General features: G+C 44.4%; 1 protein-coding gene across 5 annotated transcripts in view; it reads right to left on the reverse strand.

Moving 5' to 3' along the window:
- RABGEF1 (RAB guanine nucleotide exchange factor 1) overlaps positions 4,978-25,895 on the reverse strand; it is a 68,493-nt gene continuing 47,575 nt past the window's right edge. For 2 of the 5 annotated variants that reach the window (XM_005662011.3, XM_005662012.3), the window contains exons 4-9: positions 24,740-24,909; positions 18,660-18,741; positions 17,332-17,464; positions 15,803-15,894; positions 11,048-11,304; positions 6,534-7,449 (exon numbers count right to left, since the gene is read on the reverse strand). In XM_005662011.3, the coding sequence (XP_005662068.1) occupies positions 7,051-7,449; positions 11,048-11,304; positions 15,803-15,894; positions 17,332-17,464; positions 18,660-18,741; positions 24,740-24,909 (1,133 nt within the window). In that variant the 3' untranslated portion in view covers positions 6,534-7,050. Of the gene's footprint in view, positions 7,450-11,047; positions 11,305-15,802; positions 15,895-17,331; positions 17,465-18,659; positions 18,742-24,739; positions 24,910-25,895 lie in introns of all 5 variants that reach the window. The other 3 variants (XM_005662008.2, XM_003124438.6, XM_005662009.3) reach the window with 3 other exon arrangements.

Consider the following 25,895-nt stretch of genomic DNA (forward strand, 5'->3'; position numbering starts at 1 on the left):
ATCAAAAAGACAAACACTACAATAAAAAAAAAAATGGGTAGAGGATTCAAACAACCATTTCTCCAAAGAAGACAGACAGATGGCCAAAAAACACATGAAAAAAATGCTCAGCATCACTAGTCAACAGAAAATTGCAAATCAAAACCTTAGGGAGGTTTACCAATCAGAATGGGCAATGTCAGAAAAGCAGAAAATAGCAAGTATTGATGAGGATGTGGAGGAAATTGATCTATGTTCTATCCCTACCCAAATGTTGCACTGTCTTTTTTTTTTTTTTTTTTTTGTCTTTTCAAGGCTGCACCTGCGACATATGGAGGTTCCCAGGCTAGGGGTCTAAACGGAGCTACAGCTGCCAGCCTACACCACAGCCTCAGCAATGCCAGATCTGAGCCGTGTCTGTGACCTACACCACAGCTCACGGCAACACCAGATCCTTAACCCACTGAGTAAGGTCAGCGATCAAACCCTGCAACCTCATGATTCCCAGTCAGATTCGTTTCTGCTGCACCATGACAGGAACTCCTGCACTATCTTGATTACTGTAAATATGTAGCAAAACTTAAAACTGGATGGAATGATTCCTCCCAGTTTATTCTTATTTTTCACACTTGTTTTAGCCGTTCTGCATCCTTTGCCATTTTTATATGAATTTTAGAATAAGCTCATCTATATTTATAAAAAAATCTTGCTAGGATTTGAGAGGCATTGCGTGAAACCTGTAGAAGTTTGGGAAGAATTGCTATCCTTGCTCTGTTGAGTATTTCAATCTATGACTCTCCAGTATGTCTCTCCATTTTATTTAGCTCTTTTTTTGTTTTCCTCATCAGCATTTTGCAGTATTGCAGCACAGATGTCTAGAACATGTATTGTCACATTTATACCTTAATAAATTGTTTTTTGAACATTTGTTAATGGCATAGATTTCTATACAATAAACAGGTGATTCTACAGGTGCATATATATACATATATTTCTTGTATCTACACAACTTTAAGCAAAAGATCAATGTTTAGCATCACCTCACTACAAAGTGCCTTATTTACTTTCCATTTATGTTTGTATTCTTTACTAACATATTTCTTTTTTTTTTTTTGCAAATATTTATTCCTATAAATATCTTAGCAAAGTCATCGAGGGAACTTTAAGAAAACAAAAGGAACATTGCTAAAATTACGTGCAGTACATTTTCCTTAAAGCACAGTCCTGTTGTGGCTCAGTGGTTAATGAACCTGACTAGCCTCCACGAGGATCTGGGTTCAATCCCTGGCCTCACTCAGTGGGTTAAGGATCCAGTGATGCTGTGAGCAGTGGTGTAGGTCGCAGACATATGGATCCCACGTTTCTGTGGTTGTGGTGTAGGCTGGCAGCTGTAGCTCTGTAATGACCCCTGGCCTGGGAACCTCCATATGCCTTGCTGCAGCCCTGAAAAGACAAAAGAGCAAACAAACAAAAAAAACCTTAAAGTAAATGCCACAATTCAACCTGCAAGATTTGTCTGAAAAAAAAATTTTAGATGCTAACACAGAGTTCTAGAACCGCTAGTCTGATATTTTTATTTTTTTAATGAATTTTATTACATGTATAGGTGTACAACAATCATCACAACCAAATTTTACAGCATTTCCATCCCAAACCCTCAGTGTATCCCCCCACCCCCCAAGTCTGATATTTTAAAGCTTCGTTGAAATATAACTCACCATAAGATTCATCCTTTTAAAGTGTACAATTGGGAGTTCCCGCTGTGGATCAGTGCCTTAAGAACCTGACGTAGTCTCTGTGAGGGTGCGGGTTCGATCCCTGGCCTTGCTCAGTGGGCTAAGGATCCTGCACTGCTGCAAGCTGAGGTGTAGGTCACAGATGCGACTCAGATTGGTGTTGCTGTGGCTGTGGCATAGGGCCAGCAGAGGAAGCGCCAATTGGACCCTCGCCTGGGAACTTCCATATGCCACAAGTGCAGCCCTAAACAAAAAAATTTTATACGTATAATGAAATCATATAATATATAATCTGAGGCTGGCTTTTTTTTTCCCACTCAGTCTATATCCCTTGAGATCAACCCAAGCAGACATATCAGTAGTTCATCCTTTTTATTATCGAGTAGTGTTCCACTGAATGCATATACCATCCTTTGATGAACCATACTTTCTGTGGAAGGATATACAGATTGTTTCCAGTTTGGAACAATCATCGATAAATGCTATGAGCATTTGCTTCCACGTTTTTGCAGGAAGATACGTTTTCATGTCTCTGGGACAAAAGTCCAGCAATGCCATTGGTGGGCTGTATGTTTTATGTTTCGCTTTATAGGAAGTTGGCTGTTTTCCAGAGTGGCTGTATCCTATTAGATTTCCATCAGGACCATAAGAGTGATTCACTTTCTCCACACACTTGGCAGCACTTCCCTTTGGATCGCACGGTTGCTGATGAGGAAATCCAGTGTCATTCAAGTCCAGTGTCAGTGTCATTCAGTGCCACTCTAGGCGATGTGTCCTTGCTAACACTTTTAAAATTTGTTTGCCTTTAATTTTGAGAAGTTTGTGGCATGTCTGCATGGATTTCTTCAGGTTGCCTTTTTTTTTTTTTTTTTTTTTTTTTTTGTATTTTTAGGCACCCGTGGCATACGGAAGTTCCCAGGCTAGGAGTTGAATCTGAGCTACAGCTGCCAGCCTACACCACAGGCACAGCAATGCTGGATCCCCAACCCACTGAGCAAGGCCAGGGATCGAACCCACATCCTCATGGATCCTAGTGGGATTGTTTCCGCTGTGCCACAATGGGAACTCCTCTTTGGGTTCTCTTGTTTGGGATTCACTCAGCTTCTTGAATCCCCAGGTTTATGCCTTTGGCCAAATTTGGTAAACTTTCAGACACTACGTATCTTAATATCTTTTTAGCTGTAGACTTTTTCTTCTTTCCTTCTGGAACTCCGGTGATAAGAATGTTAGATCTTTCATTATTGTCCCAGAGGCTCCTGAGGCTATATTCATTTTTACATTTCAGTCTATTTTGTGTTGATCAAATTGGGTAATTTCTGTTGATCTATCCTCAATTCACAAATTCATTTCTCTGTCATCTCCATCCTAATACGGAGCCCATCAGTGAGGTTTTGTTTTTAATTTCAGTAGTTTTGGGCTTTAACTTTCCACCTGTGGCACGTGGAATTTTCTCGGCCAGGGAGTGAATCTGGGCTGCAGCTGTGACCTATACCACTGCTGTAGCAATGCTAGATTTTTTAACCCACTGTGCTGGGCTGGGGGGTCTCATCCATGCCTCCACAGTGACCCAAGCTGCTGCAGTCAGATTCTTAACTCACTGTGCCACAGTGGGAGTGCCAAAAACATTTTTAAGAAACAATTTTTTTCCACATACTTTGTAGTTTTTTTTTTTGGGGGGGGAGTATTTTTAAAATTTTTAAAAAATTATAGTTGATTTACAATACTCTATTGTTTTTAAATTCAAACTGTCCCAAATTTAGGACAGTGGGAATCCCTTCAAGCTGATTCCTGTTCCTATTGAGATATGCCCATTAGTCTTCAAGTAGTTTCTTATTTTCTTACTTTTAGACCAAAAAGATATTTCACTCGTTTCTTTCCTTTCCCAGCCCTGGATTCAGCCTTCTCTCCAGGGAGCATGATGAATCAGGGGTGGGTAAGAGGTTTGTCCTGCATCCCCCACCCCAACCCAATGGCCAAAACACAGCTCCCAGCTAGCTAACAACGGGATGTACCTTCATGCCCAGGCCCAGGCTGGAGAGGTCACAGGGTGGGAGAAGGGAGACCAAGAATCGAGCCAGAGGAGGTGAGAGGCAGGATTGTGCATGAGCCGAGTTCCAAGTCTCTATCAGGCTCCATTATCCCCTCAAGGCTTCACGTGCAAACACACATTCAAAGATAAAGTTAAGAACTCCAAGATGGCAAAGCCAGAGCGTTGAAGTCCAAGAGCAGGGACTTGCTGAGCACAAACGCTGTGTATGCCAGTCTTTTGGTTCTCACTTAACTTTGCAATTTTTTCCTAGATAGATGCCAAAAGCTCTTGTGACTTAGAAGTGACTTATATTTGTTTCTATTGTGAATAAATTTTCCCCACTATATTTGCTAATTGGCTAGTAATGAGAATAGAGAAAAGTCATTTTGTACAGTTCATTTTGATGGCTATTTTAGCATTTCTTATATCATCACTGAGTAAAATTTAATCGAGTTTTGTCAGTTCTCTTAGGTTTTCTACATAGAAGTCATGCACGACAGCTGTCACTTGAGCACTTAGCATTGCTAGGTACTGTTCTAAGTCATTTAATCCTCATAACCCTTGGAAGCAGGTACTATAATTACCCCCATTTCACAGATGAGGAAGGTGAAACATGAGAGACTTGCCCAAGGGCAGAGCTAACAAGTAAGTAGTAGGGTCTAAATTCCAGACGAAATCCAAATCCAGGCCTTCCAGCTTAAGCCCATGTCCTCAAGCACCAGGCTGTAATAATTCTCTATTGATGAAAGGAATCCCTTCTCTTTCGTTCTGTCTGAAGACAGTGCTCTGGGTAAAAATGTCAGAACAGGCTAATGTCAGTGACAGCAAACATCCTTCTCTTGTTCTTAATTTTACCTTAATGTCTGTTTCGTTTTTAAGTGTAACAATGAAGTCTGTGGCTGAAAAGGGAAACCTCTGTAACATAAGAATATTAATAATATATATTTTCTTAAGATGAAGAGCCAAAAATCCAACCTATTTGGAAGAAGGATGGGTCATAAAACTTCATTGATAAGGACTTCTGTCCCAAAGGCTTATTCCAATCACACCTGCGGCACATAAAATATCAAGACTTTCTTGTTGAGAAGACAGACCCTCCGGCCATATTATTGATGCTGACTTAAGAGAAAAATAAGGCAAGAGTCCAAAGATGCTGAATTCAACCAAATGAGACATTTACAAAAAAAAACCAATTCAACAATTTACGCGAGTATAAGTCATGAAGAAGACAGCTTTTTTTGGGGGGAGGCTGATATGCATATTTTATTTAACAAACATAATGTACAATGAGGAAAAGAATGGAAGATTCCCAGGAGAATTAAGAGTGTGTATACCTGGAGTAGCACCTAGAAAGTACATGGAAAAGAAAAACGGGGAACACCTTCTACAGAGACCATTTGCGCCCACAATTCTACGAGCAGATTCTCCAGAAATGTCATGGTAACTCCTCACATTCCAAGTAGCTGGGCGATCAGCTGACTCAGTGAACTGTTTCAGAACATCTTCGGTGCTTTAGGACAAGAGACGTGTCACCTTGATGGATTTCACACATAAATTTATAAGGGACCGGTAAAAAGTTTTATACTCACCCTACCATCACTCCAAAATGACTACAGCTTGCAGTGAACAAACAAAAATGTGTGGTACACTATTAGGAACACCCTTGAAAAGCAAAGGAAGCTTTCTTGACTGCTTGTGTGAGGTGACCTTGTTCAAGAAGGGTGCCCTGGGAATTTCAATGTCACAGGCACACTGATAATCCGTAGAAACGGCGGCGGCGGCTGCGAGGAGGAGGAGGAGGAGGATCATAGTGGTGTATTTAGGATGCGAAGGGTTCCATCAGGACGAGAAAAGGTTCCACATGGCCGGTGGCGGGAAAGCCTCACTGAAGCCTCTCAGTTCCCATTACCCTGTGCACTCACTGCAGTAGGCTGGTTACACTGCATGACCCACCAGGATGAAAGCTCCCTTGCTTGCAAAACAGATCAGGAGTTCCTAACTGGGGGCAATTCTGTCCCCAGCCCGCAATGCCTGTAGATGACTTTTTTGGCAACTGGGAGGTTGCTATTAGCATCTAGTGGGTGGAGGGCCAGGGACATTACTAAACACCCTACAATGCACAGGGCAGCACCTGCCACGAAAACATCCTCGGGCCCCAAAGGTCAACAGTACTGAGGCTGAGAAACCCTGAAAGAGGTTGACATGAAGGGTGTCCGGTTGTTCATAAAGTCAGAGGTACCCCATGGAGGCGGAAAGGCATTGCCTGCACTTCAAAGCTCTAAGGGATCCCCCATCAGCTCCCACCAGCAGAGACCCGTCCATTGCTCATCCTCGGACCCAGAACCTGGGCCGGCTCCCTTACAAAGGGCCCAATGAGGACCCGCTGAATCAAAGGAGGGGAGCAGTGCCAGAAGCAAGGTTCAGTGATTTATAAAAGGTATCCTGAACCTCAATAGTGTCACGCTCTCTGACTACACAGGAAGGGTCTCAAAGGTAGGGTTATCACACATTAGAGACAGACGCAGCATTTTAGGGGGAACATGTCTAAACACTGCCAGATTCATTTTCTGGGGCAAACCAAGTAAAATGGTGTTAAAGGCAAACATTCAATATACTTCTTGTTTTTGGCTGCAGCGTGAAGTAACTTGATGTGGAATCTCAGTTCCCAGACCAGGGATTGAACCTGGGCTGCAGTGGTGAAAGCATCGAATCCTAACCACTAGACCACCAGGGAACTCCCTCTATATACTTCATTTTAAACTAAAAAAATTAACACATGAAATGCCATGCACAGCAGACACCATTCCTTTTTTTTTTTTTACATATTTACAATTTTACATATTTACTTATTAATATATCTTCTATCTTTACAATTATAAAATTATTTCAAACTGTAGAACAGTGGTACCATTGAATTTCCTTAAACATACATTTTTGTAGCATTCATTTGTTTTATCCTTCAAAAGGCAATTATTTAACCAAATCCAAAACACAGTGAATGCCACAGAGGAAGCACATAGGAAAATCATGGAGAAAAAATAGATTTATAGACAAAATTTTCACACAAGCCTTAAATGAATCTATTTCAGTAACCCAAATAAATAGTACTTTATTATTTCCTAAGCCTCCCCTGACAGGAAAAACAAAAACAAAATGAACAAAACAATCCCCATAAACTGTACCTTTAAAAATGCTCTGATATTTATAAGCAATTAAGTTATACTCTAGATCCCAATTGGTGGACTGTGGCAATAAGGGCTGGCTACAATTTAGGCTCAAATAAATACTATCTACGTCAATTTTTTATCATCCTGCATAAACTTGAGGTTGCAGCGGTGGAGGAAGTTTATCATTTTCAACATTTTCAGAGTCAATAGCTGCTAACGACTGATTTGGGGGCTTAATTTCAAGTGGATATTTCTCAACAATGTCTTGAACCTCTTTTGCGATTCCATCTGTCCAATCTATTAGGTCTTTCTCAAGCTTCTTGGCTTCGTTCATAATCCTTTCCTGCCGTTCATTCAATTGAGACAGGAGATCCAAATTCTTATACATCTGCTTAACACCCAAGCAAGCATCAGGAGACCAGTTCTCCGATTCTTGCTTCCTGGGAGAAGTCTGGCCAGACATGTATCGATCGAAATCTTCCTGACTTAAATTCAAAGACTGAGCATCTAATTTCTCAATGAAAGCCACAGCACAGCACTATAAAAAAGAAGAGAGTGTTATTTATTAGAGTCATACGAGGAAAGCTGCAAATATTCAAGTAGATGGTTAAAAGAGAATTTCAATCAGAATCAAGGAGTTCCCATCATGGTGCAGCAGGTGAGTAAGGATCACGGTGTTGTCTCTGCAGATGCTCAGATTGCTGCTGAGGCTTGGGTTCAATCCTCGGCCCGGAGCAGAGCCTTAATAAGGACCCTGGCATTGCCACAGCTCTGGCTCGGGCTGCGGTTCTGGCTCGGATTCATCCCCTGGCCCGAGAACTTCCACAGGTCTCAGGTGCCTAATACCCGCCCTCCAAAAATATCAAAAGTAGACCAAACAGGAGTTCCTGCTGTGGTGCAGTGTTAATGACCTGGCTTGTCTCTGTGAAGTCGCTGGTTTGATCTCCAGCCTGGTGCAGTGGGTTAAGGATCCAGTGTTGCCACGGCTGTGGCTCCTATTCGATCCTGACCCCAGGAACTTCCAGATGCAGTGGGTGCAGCTGAAAAAGGGGGGGGAAAAACAATCTCATGAACTTCCTTGGACTTGAGCTTCAAAGGTTACCAGCTCCCAGCTACTCATGTTCCCTTTATACTCCCAACTGCAGTACAACACTTCTCCCTTAAAAAACATTAAATCTAACTGCCCGACCCTCCGAGAGTCATCCTCTCCTCGGGTTGTTCGAAGGTCCTAGGGTCTTACACAGAGTGAAGTGTTTGAAGACGCACCTTCACTGGTTACCACACAGCTCCCTATGGGATTCCTTGAAGTCAGAGGCTCTCTGCCTCCCTGCCATGTTGCTGTGGCCGGGAGCTCCAGGGCCGAGGATCTGGGGGCCATGCCCCATGCAGCCCCTCACTTTTGAGGCCTGGCCACGTCCACAACACCCGCCCAGCGCAAGGCCAGCCACTGAGCATGCCGCATGTCCTCTGGTACTGGTGTGGCACACAGACCTCTGGTCCTCAGAGAGATTTTTTTTTTGGCTGCACCCACGGCATGCGGAAGGTTCCTGGGCCAGGGATCAAATCTGAGCAGTAGCTGTGGCAACGCTGGGTCTTTAATCGTTGGGTTACTAGGGAACTCCTTGAACAAATTAAATTTGAGGCACAATAAATTGCTGGAAGTGGAGCTCAGGATGAGGTCAAAACAGGTGACACAAACCTGCAGGTCATCACCATACAGGTGACCAGCAGAGCTATGACCAGAGGACATGGTCTAGGGAGAGAGAAGCAGAGGACAGAACCCCAGCGAGGAACACATGTGCGAGGAGGCAGAAGACACGAGGCCTACGAGGAGCCAGCGAAGACAGGGTGGAAGCCAAGCACAGAAGCCAAGCACGAGAGATGTTCCAGGGAAAAGAGTCACACGCCTGTTACAGAAGGAGACTGAGTTTCCATGGGACTTGGCCACTGGTGGCTTTTTTACTTTTCATTGGAGCAGTGGGAGCAGAAGCCAGACTCTGAGGCAGGCAAGAAAAGGATGAAGACAGACGGTGCAAACACAGTTAAGGCCGCAGGTCAGGTCTGGGAAGCTGCCAAGTGTACGTGATGGCAGCCCTCAGCGGCGGTGATGAGGGCCTCCCGCATGGGCCTGGTCCTGCTCCATCACTCCTACCACCAGCCATGCCCCTCGTCGCCACACTTCTTGGGGACTGTGGACTGTCTGACACTCCCTGGGTAAAAAACTGAATCAGAAAGGCCCCTCACCAGCAGTTAAGTGCATGTTTCACTTATGTTAAGAAATAAGAGGAGTTCCCGTCGTGGCTCAGTGGTTAATTAATCTGACTAGGAACCATGAGGTTGTGGGTTCGATCCCTGGCCTTGCTCAGTGGGTTAAGGATCCAGCATTGCTGTGAGCTGTGGTATAGGTCGCAGACGCGGCTAGGATCCCGAGGTGCTGTGGCTGTGGTGTAGGCCGGTGGCTACAGCTCCAATTGGAACCCTAGCCTGGGAACTTCCAGATGCTGCTGGAGAGGCCCTAGAAAAGGCAAAAAGACAAAAAGACAAAAAAAAAAAAAAAAAAAAAAAAAAAAAAAAGAAAGAAAGAAATAGGAGTATTTCAGCCACTTAAACATTTTTTTCAAACTATGGTTTAGACAACCATGTGTCTGGAAGGATAAAATCACTGTCAACGATGAAGCAAAAGTCATCATGACAGAGAGTGTTCCCCAGTCCCTCCACCTGAAAACCACACTCCTCAGAGGCTGTGAGTGACATAAGGACCAGCTGAACATAACGGCAGAGGGTGACCAGTAAAGGGGCAGGGCCAGGGTTTCAGGGGCCTAGAGCTCATACACTTTGGGGAACCCACTTAAAGGGAAAGAAAAAACAATGACAAAATTAGGTACAAAATATACAATGGAATACTACGCTGCCAGAAAAAGGGCAAAATAATGCCATCTGCAGCAACATGGATGCAGCTAGAGACTCTCATATTAAATGAGGTCAGAAAGAGAAAGACAAACACCATATGACATCACTTATATGTGGAATCTAAAATATGGCACAAATGAATCTATCTTCAAAACAGAAACAGACACACAGACATGGAGAGCAGACTTGCAGCTGCCACAGGGGAGAGGGAGGGAATGGGATGGACTGGGAGTTTGGGGTTAGTAGATGCAAACTATTCCATTTAGAGTGGATAAGTGATGAGGTCCTGCTGTGGAGAACAGGGAACCATATCCAATCACGTGGGGCAGAACATGACAGAAGATAGTATGAGAAAAAGAATGTATATATATATGTACGACCGGGTCACTCTGCTGTACAGCAGAAACTGATACAATACTGTAAATCAACTGTAATTTAAAAAGAGTGAATACACATTAAGGATATAAAAATAAATCACAAGAAATTTCTGGAGAGTTGGAGATTCAAGAGCCTATCTTTTTAGACAATTTACCAGAAATGCTTCCTCATGTCACCTGGCCTCCCCTCTTATCAATGTCCCTGTACAACTTTCAGCGCAGGAAGCAAAGCACAGAGGGTGTCTCAAAGCTCAAATTCACTGGCTTGATGAGCAATTATTCTCAAGCTGTAAGCAAAAGTCCAGCGGTCTGTAACAGGAAGTATTCAGCCTATAACTTAGATATAAATGCTTAACTCCTGTCGTGCCTAGAGTCAATCAGCACTGTAACAAAACAGCAGCAGAAAATCATTCCACATCCTCTAAACTGATGCTTTCTTAAACTACTTCAGTATTCAGTTTTAAGAGGTAACTTGCAGAAATAAAACAAAAGATACATCTGAAGTCTTTCAATAAAGGAATCAGTCTAATTATTCACGGCTGAAACAACCAACTACTCCAGTGGCTCTTAGAGCCAGGACCCCGGGGGGGACGGCCAACAGCAGCCGAGGCTCCTCAACTCGGCCATGCTTCTTACAGGGGAGCCACAGGTGGTCAAGACCTGGGACGCGGGCTGTGTGCGTGGCCTGGTCACATGTGCTCTGTGACAGACACCAAGCGAGTGCCCTCAGCCAGGCTGACCCCTCAGGTCAGAAGTGCTAATGTATCACAGGCACGTGAGGGACCTGTCAGGTCCTTAAACTGAATACCTTCCTGGTTCTTCTCTGCAACCAAGAAATCAAATACCTACCAGGTTGGTGAAATAGTAGCCATCCTCTCCAGTCATCAACCGGCTTGGGTTGCAGAAGCGGGTGATATACTGGATATTGGACTGAAGGCGCGGGGGGTTGCCCTTCAAAACAATGTAGATGAGAGTGGGCAAGAAGTCGTCGGCTGAAGCGGGCTCGTTCTTGGTGACCTTGATGGCATTGAAGATGTGCTTGCTGCACTTGGTGATACAGGCCAGCTTATCCCGGGGCACACGCTTTGAATCCATTTCAATGATGTCTATAAAGGAGAAAAGACGCTGCTTCCAATGAGAAGATCACTGCAGAAAAGAGGCCTCAGGACAATACTTCTTTACCTTAAGTTACAGAGGTCCCCTTGCCACCCCGTCTCCCCCAGTTAACCTAGCGTGTGAAACTCAGACGGCAAGAACAGCACACACCAGCTCACTCTCAGAGAACACGGGACCGTGAGGCAGTCCCACAGAGTGTGCCCTGCAGGCTCACTTCTTCCCGCCCCCAGATTACGCAGGTCAACTCTCATTATCAAGGGAACTAGGTGCAGAACAGCTCAGTGATTTGCCCAAGACTGTACAACAGCAAGTGCTGGGGGGTGGGGATTTGAAACCAAGTCTGACTCGAAAGCCCATTCTTTTCATTGTGATGGTAAATGGCTGTGAGCTCCATGGAGAAATACGCAGTCTTTTTACTGTCTTTGTTCCTTTTACTACATTGTAACTCAGTTTAGAAGGCCCCACTGTGCACAGCGATTTTTAGAAACGTGGTTATTATACAAGGCATCTTCGTGTTGGCTATCAAACCGCCAGCTGCTGAGAGCCATCGCATGGCGGTCCACAGAGGCCCATCCTCCCGGCGTGTCCATGTCCCCCAGCTGCGACCATCTGGCAGACCTTGCTAACACGCCCAACCTGCTGGCTAGCACGGGGGATGGGCAGGCGAGTACATCTCATCTCATGCACTGTATTTTCCTTCTCTCAGAAAAAAATTCTTTCACTGCCCTTCGCCACCACCACGCCCAACCAGTGGGCTCTCAGGAATGCACATTCTTGGTCACGAGGAAGAGTTAGGTGCAGACTCAGCACTGTCAGACCAACCCAGGAGGAGGCAGGCGTCTGCCTGTGGCTGCGCCTCTGCCTGCAGCCGTCTAGGTCACCAGGACGGAAAGGAGCTGCGGCCGCTGCACCTGACAGCGACTTCTTGCCACCAGCAGGAAGAATGGTTTCAGAGTGAGGCGGGACGGTGGTCCACGCCGAAGTGTTTTTCCTGCTCTCAACTCTCAGCCGTGCGGCCAGCTACTGGGGGAAACCGTCGCAGGACCGCCCCGGCCATGGAAGACTAACGTGCGGGGGACGGGAACACTGCACAGGGCAGAGGCCCTACTTTAATTTACTGATACCTTTATCCCCCCGCCCCCACGCCACGACATGCCTGTCTACTGTATGAATCATAAAACTTTTTTTTATCCTTTAGTTCCTTTAATCTTTTAATTATGGGTTGTAATTACTGTTACTACATCTCAGTCTAGTTATTTTTCTTTTCTATTTAAATAGAACTTATGACCAAAAAGATCTAGGGAATATACACACAAACACATATAATATATATTTTTTAAACCATTTTCACCCTATTTCGCCTTCTACCTTTTATTGTTGGTTTTCACTCTCTATTTCCAACACTTAACCACTTTCTCATTAATCTTTATTCTTTAAGTTTTAAAGTGAACTAAAAGTGAATTACAGGCATACATCATTTTGCTGGGCTTCACAGATACTGCAGTTTTACAAACCGAAGGTCTGTGGCCGCCTGGCATCCAGCATGTCTTTCAGCACCATTTTTCCAACAGCAATTGTTTACTTTATATCTCTTTGTCACATTTTGGTAATTCCTGCAATGCTTCAAACCTTTTCATTATTTTTATAGTTATCATGATCAATGAACTTGGAAGTTACCATAGAAATTGCTTTGGCATTTTTAGCAATAAAGTACTTTAAAATTAAGCTATGTGTATATATTTTTAGACATAACGCTACTGCACAGTGAATAGAGGACAGTATAGTATAAATGTAACTTTTGTAACTTCTACATGCACTGGGAAACCCAAAAATTCACGAGACTTGCTCTGTCTTGATACGTGCTCCATTGCGGTGGTCTGGAGCCAAACCCACAGCCCCTCTGAGGCATGCGTGTACCTTTTATCTAGACACATGTGCAGCTGCTACGGCCAAAGGGCAGAGCCAGTGGTGTAAAAAGGAAGAGAAGAGAAGGAAAAGGAAGAAGAAAGGGAAAAACTAAACCCAAGGGATTTCCCCCATACTCTTCGTCTTGCAGTGAACCCCCTCCCCTTATTTCTTTCTAGGGCCGTACCCGCGGCACATGAAGGTTCCCAGGCTAGGGGTCAAGTCGGAGCTGCGGCTGCCGGCCTACACCACAGCCAAAGCCACCCCAGATCTGAGCCGCATCTGCAACCTACACCACAACGCCAGATCCTTAACCCACTGAGTAAGTGAGGCCAGGGATCAAACCCACATCCTCATGGACACTATGTCAGATTTTTAACCCACTGAGCCACAACGGGAACACCAACCCCCCCTTTCTGAACTATCCTTTTGTCTGAGAGAAGTTCCTTTTGTTTTTGATCACCCGTGATTTATACCGCCCCCAAGTCTACACGAGGAGACACGGAAGGAGAAGCACACAAAACAGGCCACGTGCCACTGTGTTAGCTGTTCCTCTAGAAACGACTCCCCTTCCCAGTCTGCCTGCTGTTGGTTACCCTGCAGAGTCCTCAGACATCTGTCTGTCTCTGTTGATTCTGTCCAGGGCTTCTACTGGTAATCAGTAGGAAAGAAAGGCTTGAGTGTGGGTACTCCTATCTCAGCAGATATCCAGACTTTCATGGGGTTTTGAAAAGGAAGTAGGCTGTACTTCTAGCTCAGTCAACCTGGGCACTACTGCCTTTGGGGCTGGGTAATTCTTGGTTGCAGGGGACTGTCCTGGGCACTGCAGGATGTCTGAGTAGCACCCGTGGACTCTACCCACCACAAGACAGATGTCAACCGACATGGAAAATGCCTCAATTCAGGGCAGTTATAAAACAAAACTGAGAGTGCTGATCAGAAGCACACAGGACGTTTTGGAGAAATTTCAGTGATCACCTCTGTGTCTGAGACTCTTGTTCTAGACTGTCCTTTCCCACTGCTCCTGCACGGAGGCTGACAAGGCAAGATCGGGAAGGAGGTGATCCTGTAAACTCTGGGCCTCAGAGGCAGGACGGGTCCGCACTTGGATTGGCTAAGATGAGAGAGTAAGAAGGCTTTTAAAATCATGTGGCTGTGGTTTCACTATCAAAGGATCTCCTGAAACTCCATCTTAGATGCCTGGAGAGGAAAGTTCCAACTCTCAAATTAAACCGTGGATGTACTGAAATCTTCTTTCCATTTGTAAGCAAACAACGATCTGGCCCTTGTAGCTTCTGGTTTTACAAGGTCTGTCCTATGGCTTCCCAGAAAAGAGTCCTCAATGGAAGAGCCCTTAATTCCTATGGGGTATTTTAAACATAAACCAGTTGGTCTCGAACTTTCTAGTAAGAGTCTTTGGGGAAAACCGAGATACAAAGTCCACAGCCAGGCTTCGCCTCCAATCTCTTCTGGATGTTCCCTGAGCAAAAAAGCAGGGATGGGGGTGGGCCTTGACCCAAAGGCGTCAGTTCCTGGGCGCTATGAGTAGCTTCGCAGAAAAGCTCTGAACAACCAAGATGACAGTATTTAGTGAGGCCAGTCAGACTCTATACCCGGAATTACAGAAAATAATTCATTTCCTAAGGAGAGCTGAAATGCAAAGATGTACAAAGAAGAGCAGAACCTGAGAAAGTGGAAGAATCGTGTTAACCGGCGATCATTCAGTCCCTAGACGGGCCCTGGAGCTAAGTTTCTGTGACAGCTTTCAACCCCTATGGTATCGTATGTGAACCCCCATTTCTTCCTGTAACTTGAGTGAGTCTCTGGTTCTTGTCAGCAAAGCAGCCTGCTAATGGCACGCCTCCAACACCACTGACATCGGCTGACCCACTTTCCTTCCTAGCAGAATTTCATTAGCAGTCGCTACATCAGCAAGTCTTTCCAACTCCTCTCCCTAATTAAGGAGAAGCTGGGCAAGCTGGATGTCTTCTCCAGTAGGAGGTTTTTTAAACGTTTGTGCCATGCTTCTGTGGGTTAGTCCTACGAATAAGCAACAGAAGTCTTATGAGGTACTTGGACCTGTCCAGAATGTCAGAGCCACATCAATGGAGGGCACTTCATTTAGCTCCTGAACAAACCAGAAAAGTAATTCAAAGCGCATCTCTGACCAACAACCGATTAGAGGCACCGTTTTAATACATTAATTCTAGCTTGGGGATGACCCTGGCTCACCAATTTCCTCTCCCTTCAAAACTATTTTGAATTTATAAATGCAACCGAATTTCAAGAAATTTACCCTAGCTGTATTTGACTTCAGTTTAGTTTGATGGTCAAGAAATAGGAGAGCTGGGTCATGGGAAATGAAGGGGAAAGTGGTTTACCTGCTAATCTGACTGCTTCAAATTCATAAAACCAACACCCTTAATCCCTTTCACCACATTCCAGTATGGTTTGGCAGTCTGCATTTTAGAAATACTTGAGAAATACTGTCTTTTTGCTCACTGAGGTAGAGATTTCTAAAGCAAAATGCTAACAACTTCAAGTAAAAAACATCCAAATATACAAGCGCTCAGTTTCACTGACCTGTAATTGCTTTCACCACCATATCAGACACCTCTGGAATTTCTTCATTAACAGGGACACAAAGCATCTGAGGTGTAACCCAGTGCAGGGCTCTACAGAGAGAGAGACACAGACAGAGAGAGACAGTGAAAAAGAGCTCCAAGGATGGACTGTAATCATTTCTCCTGTCACTTCCTCAGTCCAGGGAGAAGACAGGGCACCACCGACTGCTCAGGCAACCTGAGGCCCATGCGCGTCGCCCTTGCACGACTGGGAGCTCAGCTGAGGTGTCAAAGTAGCCAGAATCCTAAAATGAGCCTTCTCTGCCGCATTTATCACAAGAAAGCAGATGACAACTTACGGGTCAAAATGCGGTTATACGACTGAAAGCCCCTGATGCTGGAGAAAGAAGATTAGAGAGGAATCTGCTGCTCCCTGTCCTCTCTGCCCACCAGCCTCGATGTCCCCGCAGGCTCTGCCCTCGTCCTCTGAGGCACACCAGAGCCTGGGAAGAGGTCCGGGCACGAGTCAGCTCAGCTTGAGTCCTTGAGGTTCCCGGCCACACGGGAAGGGAACGTCTCTCTCGGGACCCTGCTGCTGCCCCTCACCACTTGCCTGCCTGATGCTCTCACCCTGCACCCCGGCCCAAAGTCCACAGAGCGGCTTCTGCACCCCCAGCCACCCCATCCCTGATATCGAGCCCTCACTGCTGCTGAGCCCCCGTCGTCGAGTCCAGATGTACCAAGCCCCAGCCCACCGTCTGGGCCCCCCACCCGCACTTCCTAGCCCCTCTCCTCCAGAAACACCGCACTGCGCTCAGGCCTGGCCCCGCTCCCACGGGCAGACGCTCTCCTGCCTCAGTGGTCCGCTGCCACTGGAACGCAGGGCACCTGGGCTCCCTCCACTGGCCAAGGCCAAAGGGCCCTTTGTGAGATGTTACCAGCCGAGTGCCAGTGGGAAGATGCGACTGGAGGAACGGCTGAATCATGAGCGCTCTCCGCCCCCTGACCCACCCCGAGATGAGGAAAAACGACGCACGGTGCCTTGATACGGGTTTTCACAGCGTCCTGCCTGCCAAGACAGTCGGTACAACGAAATGAGGAAACCAAGAAATTCCCTCCTGTTCTCCGGAAATTCTGGAGATGTGCAGTTTCAACTATCAAACAAGGTTCTTTATCTTTGGCTGTGGCATGAAGAAGTTCTGGGGCCAGGGATCAAACCCACGCCACAGCTATCACCAGAGCCACGGCAGGGACAATGCTGATCCTTAACCTGCTGAGCCACCAGGGGACTCCTTGAACACAGTTCTCATCGAAAGCTCCCCGGTTCAGAGGGAAAGCAAGACGGTGACTTGAGCCCTTCCCTCCTGTCACTTCACCGTAGTCCTTTTTCTTCCTGACACCACAAAGAAGCTGACATGCTCGTGACGGCAGGTACCCTCGCTGTGACCTGCTCTGACGGTTTGACCCTCAAGTGCCCTGTTTTCCCACAATGTGTTCTTCCAATAGGAGGGACTAAACACAACGAGACAAAGCAAAACCATCAACTACCTGATCCTCTTCTGAATGGCGAGATCTTTCTTCTCATCATCAGTAGTTTCTGGACAGAACACATATTTATAAAGCCGAGTCATGATGTACTTTTCGATCTGGTCCATTATCTTCTCAACTCTTTCTGGAGGCACTGAAATATCCAAATGGACCGTTGAAAGATGGACATTTAAGATTAGAGTTTCCACAGTACTTTCAACATAGCAGAAAAATAATTTACTAGAAATACATAAAACACACCCAGAAACAAAACTAAGATATTACATTAGAAAATATCCTTTAAAAAAATTACCTCAATTTCTGGGGCTGTCTTGTATAGAATCCCCATTTCTAACTTAAGCTGTTTGGCTGGACCTAAAGGTGTATATACCCTGCCAAGTGGTAAGATCTCAGCATGGGTCATGCTTTCCTGTTCCATTAGAAAAGCACTGAACTCTCAAAGACGGATGAATGCCGGCAAGGTTCACCTTCTCATTTTTCTGAGGTTTCCCATAAAACCTTAGAGATTGGGCGTACCTGTAGCGGTAATGAACCCGACTGGTATCCACTAGGATGCAGATTTGATCCCTGGCCATGCTCAGGGATGCAGCGTTGCTGTGGCTGTGGTGTAAGCTCGGTCTGATGTGGCTGTGGCTGTGGTGTGTGAGCTTGGATCTGGCGTTGCTGTGGCTGTGGTGTAGGCCAGCACTGTAGCTCTGATTTGACCCCTAGCCTGGAAACCTCCATATGCCACAGGTAAGGCCCTAAAAAGACAGGAAAAACAAAACAAAACAAAAAACAAAAACAAAAAAACGCAAAACAAAACTCCTTAGAGATGGCTCTGAGGTAAATACATGGGGCAGATTTCCCAGAGAGAAACATATGCTACGTACACCCTAAAATCCACAGCAGTGAAAGTCAAACTCAAGAAGAATCCCTAAGAACCTGAAGCACTGCCAGTAGCTCTCAGCTTCTCTCCTGTCCCACCTCACATGAGGAACACATAATCACGGATAATGACGCGCCGCCGTGGCAATTCCAGGACGGGGGTTTCCTTTAGAAGCCTCCCAAGAGGTTTTATTCGGCTCTGTCCCTACCGCTAATGAAGTTACTAAACACTGCTCAAGAAATTATCTAGTTGCTTGATTCTCTTGGAATGATGTACATGGTGGTGTCGAAGACACTGCTAAGTCTCAAACCAACTACCAGAATGTCAGTGGAGTTTATAGGACCGAGGGGGCAAACCAACCACGCCTTTAGAGAAAGCGAGAATCTGCTAGAGACTCCGCAGTAGGCCCTGTGCAGCCAACCACCGGCAATCCCCCAACGGCGGGCTAACAAAGCGTCACCTTTCCCACGGGTCTGCATCCTCTCAGCCACAGTCTGGTAAAAATCCTGAGTACACTCTGACTGTTCCTCAATGCTTAAATCCTGAAACAAAGGGACAAAGAGGCTGTTAGCAGCTAAAGAAATATCATGAGGAAAGATCTAAACTTTACAAAGTTTCTAAAACCCCCTCCTCGAACTAATCTCAAAAGTACTTACAAATTATGTTAATGCTGCAGGGGAGAAAAGCCTCTCCATTAAAATCATTTGCAAGATCCCACGACCTCTCACTTATTTTTGCTATAGATAGATATTCTTACATGGGTTTAATGCATATTTTGATCATTTACATGTTTATATACATTTCGACTAATCTACTTAAGCACCTGATGGCTTTATAATGTTCTGTTATATTAACCAATTTATTTCAGCATCTTCTCCAACTGTGTATTTGAGTTCCTTCCCCTTTTTTTCACTAGTTATGGACTGCAGCTATCAACGACTGTGTGAAGACTGCTTCTCTGGGGTTCTTTCTTTGCGATGCGTTAAGTATGAACAACTTTACAGCTCTAAGTATCTGCTGCTAGATTCAGCCCTCCGAAACTCCAAGGTATCGTTATAAGCCACGTATGTATGCTTATTTCTCCACAGCCCCTCCAACACTGGGCTTTATAATTTTTATTTGGTTTTACTGATGTTATAGGTGCAACACATATAATTATTCCCTGCCTTCTTCGAAAGACTATTTGAAGTCTATATAAAAGATAAACACAGTTCAGCACAATAAAATAGAAAATGATAAATAAAACAGGAGAGAAACAAAAACGGAAAGCAGCGCCAGGAAAGATAATACCAAAATGTACAGAAGAGAAGTAAAAAGGCAGCTCATAAATTTGTCTCTAAACTTTCTCGCAATCATCACTAAAATAAAAAAGTCTTACATGTATGTGTAACTGGGTCACCATGCTGTACAGTAGGAAAAAAAATTACATTGGAGAAATAACTATTAAAAAAATCCTACAATGATAAGATCAAAAAAAAAGTCACATAACTTAGTGTCCAAAATGTAAAAACCTAATTCTTCAGGTGAAACGGTGATGCTAACATGAGGCATTTCTCTGATGGGTTCTCATAAAAATGTTACCTAGAAAGGGCATGAGTGCGGCCCGCTTCTCCCAGGCTACCTCCACACAGCGCGAGGACCTGATGACGCCCTGGTGAAGCACCCAGACCACGACGCTCTGGCCAGTTCAGAGAGGGGCCTTGGGCTGAGGGAGGGACAGCGATCAGCTGCCTCCCGAGGTCGCTTCCGTCCGTCCTTCCCTGGTTCAGGTCTTCATTACCTCTCGCCTGGAGTGCAGCCCCTCTCCCCCCATTTCATCTTTCTCTTTTCAACTGGTGGTCTTAGATTGTGATCTGCTGCCCACAAACCCTGCCAGGTTATCTACTGTGGAGAATCTGCAGTTAGCTTTCCCGCCTCTCTAACCCTGCGAAATTCTCCATCCAGATTTCCTTTACCCATCTCCGGTCCTCCAAGAGGTGTCCAAGGAAGTCCCGCCAGTGTCCTTGAAGGCTCAGTCCCCAACCTGCCTCCTCTAGGAAGGTGTCCTCCTCCATCCTTGGTCAAACACCCTGCAGGCCTCACAGCACTCAGCGCTCGGGGACCACCCTGCCTGCAGCACTGTCGCCATCTGAATGCTGAATACCACTAAACCTTCCCCGTCTTCGGCAGTTCAACAGCCCTTCTCTATGGGTGAAATAAGTATCTTAATCTGTTTTTTTCTCAGTTTTTCATGCTGAGCTCTTTTATTTGACGGATATGTAAGGCTCGTGGTATGAAACAGAGGCCTTAAATAATCTGCATACCACCTTCCCTGTCTTTTTCAGCAGCAATTAGTAAAAAGCAATCCTGTTCCCCTTTGTTTCCCAATTCTTGTATAATTTGCTCCTGAGGAAATGCATTTATTTCTGGAATCGCTGGTTTATTGCACTGTTCTCTTTTCTTTTCTTTTTTGGCTATTTCTTTGGGCCGCTCCCACGGCATATGGAGGTTCCCAGGCTAGGGTTCTAATCGGAGCTGTAGCCGCCGGCCTACGCCAGAGCCACAGCAACACAGGATCCAAGCCGCGCCTGCAACCTACACCACAGCTCACGGCAACGTCGGATCATTAACCCACTGAGCAAGGCCAGGGATCGAACCCGCAACCTCATGGTTCCTAGTCGGATTCGTTAACCACTGCGCCACAGCGGGAACTCCACTGTTCTCTTTTCTATCTCTCCCTCTATAAAAACCATACATATCGAGTTGTGGTAATGTTCCTTTTAGTATATTTTGAAGCCACTTACATTTGGAGACCTCCCCTCCCAAACCCCCATTTCCTTCTTTTTCTAGAATAAACAAGGTAACACTGTAATTTACTATTCTAAGTGTTCATATATCTGTTTGTTTTCCCCAGCCAGATCCAAGACGATATCCAGAAAGTCTTGAAATTCTTGGAATGAACCTCTTTCTCTATTAGATGAAGTTATTTAATAGTTACTCTTTGACTGCTGGTGTCTTTATAAGTTTCTATTTTGAAAAAAAAATGCGCTAAGGTCTTTAGTTTTTGAATCTCTGGCATCTTGTACTGTAACTGAATTTTGTGGATTTACCTCACCATGTTGCTAAATTTATACCTCTATTAGTATTCTGTTTCCCTCAGATTTTTCCGATAAGATTATTTCCCCCAAATTTCCTGAAAATTATATTTCTATCCATTCCAAAAATATTTATTACATGGTTAATAGAATGTAATACTGTACTAGATGATAATGTAAAAAAAATAATAAAGTGCTCAGAGGGCATTCAGCTTAAACAGGAAGACTGAACGCAAATAAATCATTATAAACCAATTCTTGTAAATCTGCTCCTGAGAAAATGTTCTTTTAATCTACTTAGGCAGCTTCGCCACAGCTACCTTCCATTTGTACCAAATCTAAACAGTAAGAACATACTTCCTTCTTATGATTACTAGTACTCACTTCTAACCACAAAATGTGACCTCTTTTTAAAGTGGTCTATTTTATGCGTTGGCAATGGATCACTGATTCTTCCTCTAGCTCCACACAATCACTGTAATGTTGTTACAACTGAGAAAATTCCTCTTAATATTTTTTTTTCTTTTTACGGCCACATATCTAAGTTCCTGAGCCAGGGGCCAAATGAGAGCTGCAGCTGAGGCCTATGCCCCAGCCACAGCCACGCCAGATCTGAGCCACATCTGCAACCTACAGCACAGCTTGAGGCAATGTTAGCTCTTGAATCCACTGAGCGAGGCCAGGGATCGAACCCGCATCCTCACAGAGACAAGAGCATGTCCTTCACACGCTGAGACACAACAGGAACTCTCCTTTTAATATTTCTATTGCAGATTTACACCTCAGTACAGTATTTATTTTGTAATGGGAACTAACTACCCTGACCCTCTGTCCTCTTATCCTGCTTTAGATTCTTTGCAGGACTTACCACTGTTATCTACTATAAACTAGTTTACTGTCTATCTCCTCCGCTAACAGGTCAGCTCCATGAGGGCACTGCTCACCACTACATCCTTAGTGCCTCTCTCGGACCAGGCATAGGGCTAGTGCTCAACACTGGCTGATTCAAAGGAAGAAAGAGGAGTTCCTGTGGCGCAGTGGAAACGAACCTGACTAGTATCCCTGAGGATGTGGGATCGATCCCTGGCCTTATTCAGCGGGTCAAGGATCCGGCGTTGCCGTGTGCTGTGGAGTAGGTCATAGATGCGGCTCAGATCCCGCATTGCCGTGGCTGGGGTGTAGGCCGGCAGCTGTAGCTCCTATTTGATCCCTAGCCTGAGAACCTCCATATGCTTCGGGGGTGGCCCAAAAAAGCAAAAAAAAAAAAAGGAATGAAAGTGGCCATTTACTATTGTTCCACTTTTTCTAATATTGCAAAGCTCTCTCTTATTTCTACATATCTTGTGAGGAGAGACAATGACTGCCTTTGTTCTGCACACTTTTCAAGGACAGGTGTACACTGGACAGGCCTGGAAGACAGAGAGAAAACCTCCCTCAAGTGAAAAAGATAGATTGTTTACCATCTAGTACAATAATGTTTTCCATGGGGGCAAAGGTCGGGCAAGCTCACCAGCCCTAAAAATACCCCCTTTTCTAATAGAACTTGCTGCACAGGCAGGCATTACCTGGTCAGTCTGTGCAGCCGCAGTGGGAACTGATATGCAAGAGAACCGTGCAGATGCTGATGCACTATGGCTACTGCTATGATAAGCTGGCTTTTTTTTTTTCTTGACCCAGGAGGCTTGTGTTTTCTGCCAGGAGCCATGAAACTATGGCAAGCTAACTGTTAATATATAGTAGAGTAAATCTCAGGTCCTTCCAAGTTCTTACCAAAGGAGCTAAGTGATAGGATGATAGGTTTGAGGTTTGTGTTGGAAAATGTTTTTTAGGTTCTACAAATTTCTTTTTTTTTTTTTTTTTGCTATTTCTTGGGCCGCTCCCCCGGCATATGGAGGTTCCCAGGCTAGGGGTTGAATCAGAGCTGCAGCCACCGGCCTACGCCAGAGCCACAGCAACGCGGGATCCGAGCCGAGTCTGCAACCTACACCACAGCTCACGGCAACGCTGGATCGTCAACCCACTGAGCAAGGGCAGGGACCGAACCCGCAACCCCATGGTTCCTAGTCGGATTCGTCAACCACTGCGCCACAACGGGAACTCCAGGTTCTACAAATTTCTAAAAGCTTATTTCACAGTTTTCTAAGAAAAAAAAAAAAACCAGTTTAGCAATGTTAATGAACCTTTTCTTTAAGTATTCTGTATCATCTCTTCTATAATGTTTGTGTAAAGCCTTTTTTTTTTTTTTTTTTTTTTGCTTTTTAGGGCCCTCCTGTGGCAAACGGAAGCTCCCAGGCTAGGTGTCTAATTGGAGCTGCACCTGCCAGCCTACACCACAGTCACAGCAACACGGGATCTGAGCTGCGTCTGCAACCTACACCACAGCTCATGGCAATGCTGGACCCATAACCCACTGAGCCAGACCAGGGACTGAACCCGCATCTTCACAGTGGCTAGCCGGGTTCTTAACCCATTGAGCAACAACGGGAACTCCAGTAGCTCATAAAATTAATCAAAAAGAAAAGAGGGTAAAATAAACTCTTCGGCTTCACCAGAGTCTCAGCAAACAACATCTACTGAATAGTCAAGCATTACACTACAACACTACAGTATGTGTGCATTATGTAGGTACTGAATGATTTAGCCAAAAGAGATACCCTCTTGGGAAATGAAAATTAAAAAATTAAAAAGTCTCAGTGCAGATATAAAGTGTTTCCTGATAAAGATAAAATGGATAAAAAATTTTTAATCAATTCCAAAAATATTTAATTTTCTAGATTTGACCCATATGTAGAAAAAAGTTGCTCACCACTGGCCTACACGGATTGGAGAAATAGGAATAAAAGGGGAAAAGATGTGGGCAAGAGCGGTTCGTTGCTGAAGTTATGGGTTAGAAATGACATGTTAAAGACACGTGTGTTGAAGACACAAGCTGTTGTCCACGTGACCCCAGTCAAGTCACTTCCCTCTCTGGCTCTCAACTTTCCCATCCGTAAAATAAAGGGACTTAAGCCCCAGAGTTGCTAAGGTCCCTGTCAATGTGTACATTTTAGCTTTCCCTTCTCTATCAGAGCAAGGAGAGGAAAAGTTAAAAAACCACAGTACAAAACTGGCACCCCACCCAAACCCTGAAATGACTGTTATGGGTCTAATGATTAAAGCTCACGGTCTCCTTGGCAGTTCATACCGTTTACAAGGTGACAAGTTAGGAAGGCTGATGACGAAAGTATACAACACTAGTGGCTTCGATGCCAAACTTTCCACGTGAGGATGATCCAGACATCAGTGAGCTGCAGTGGAAAAGCACTAGCCTGGAAGTAGTTTTTAATTTGATTTGGTGACATTTTTCAGTAAGTAACTTCACATTTCTGGGTCTTTATTTTTTTTTCAGTTGTAAAATGACAACGTTGCACTAGATTATCTCTAAGACCTTTCCTAAAACCAAAACTCTAAGTGGTTCTCAACCTACCCTTTTGTAATGCATTGATTCCAAAAACATCTTGGTCTGCTTATAGATTTCTTGGCCTGTCTTGTGGAAGGTCTTGAGAAACTCTATGAATTCTTTAGACACTCTGTCCGTTTCAATGCTGGTTTGCCGGTTTATGGAAGGACTGGGAGCTTTTGCTTCCTGAATTTCTGCTGGGAAAATTAAACATAGTAAGTTTCATTACATAGAAGATCCATGCATGGGATTACTTTAAGTATCTAACTTAAGATTATGTAAATGATGCTCAATCAAAGTTAAACTTGAAATTATTTTCTGTTTCAATATTGGACTGTCCTTAAAGTAAGCTTAAATCTATTTTATGAGTAGGCAGTACAATCAGATAAAAACTACATATCTAAACAATATTTCTATTCAAATAAAAGGAGCTCTATTGGTCACTTCTTAGCCAAAATATATCCTGCTTTGATCTGTATATTTAATCATTAATACTGAAACGGCACTTCTATCTTGAACGACTTTCTCAAAGATTGCATGAGTTTATAAAACCAGTCAACAAGTAAACTAATAATCTGTAGAAGCACAAAAATATTAGATGACTTATGTCAGAAACAACCTTTCCAAATCCATTCTATCTGCTAAAAAGGCAAAGGCTAATCTATTTATATGGAGACTCTTAATTGAAGCACCATTCAATTTCCAAGCCACACTGTTCAAAGCAAAAGCATGCTTCCAAAGTAGCACAATGACCATGACAAAGCAAAGAGGCAAGAGCAGCACATAAAACACTGTGCGGTTAGTTGGCCACACAACTCTTTCCCCTCTTCAAATAAATGCACTGAAAGGAAAACAGGACCTTTACGGAACAGAGATAAGGGTGTTGGAAAGGAGTAAGTGCTCTCGGAAAACAAGAACTATCATGTGGCCTCTGACCCCATTCTAAGCCTCTAATTCAATACGTATACGGAATTAAGTATCTCATATGCCCAGGATTCCCTTCCATACACAAAAAGAAAGGTAATTAAGAAGAAAATCAACTTATTACATGCTTCCTCGGAGTAATTTCTTTTTTTTAAACTGAAGTATAGTTGATGGACAATGTTGTGTTAGTTGCTGGTATATAGCAAAGTGATTCGGTTATACATATATTTATTTTTCAAATTATTTTCACTACGATTTA

This window comes from Sus scrofa, chromosome 3, assembly GCF_000003025.6.
Source record: "Sus scrofa isolate TJ Tabasco breed Duroc chromosome 3, Sscrofa11.1, whole genome shotgun sequence".
Classification (NCBI taxonomy): domain Eukaryota; kingdom Metazoa; phylum Chordata; class Mammalia; order Artiodactyla; family Suidae; genus Sus; species Sus scrofa.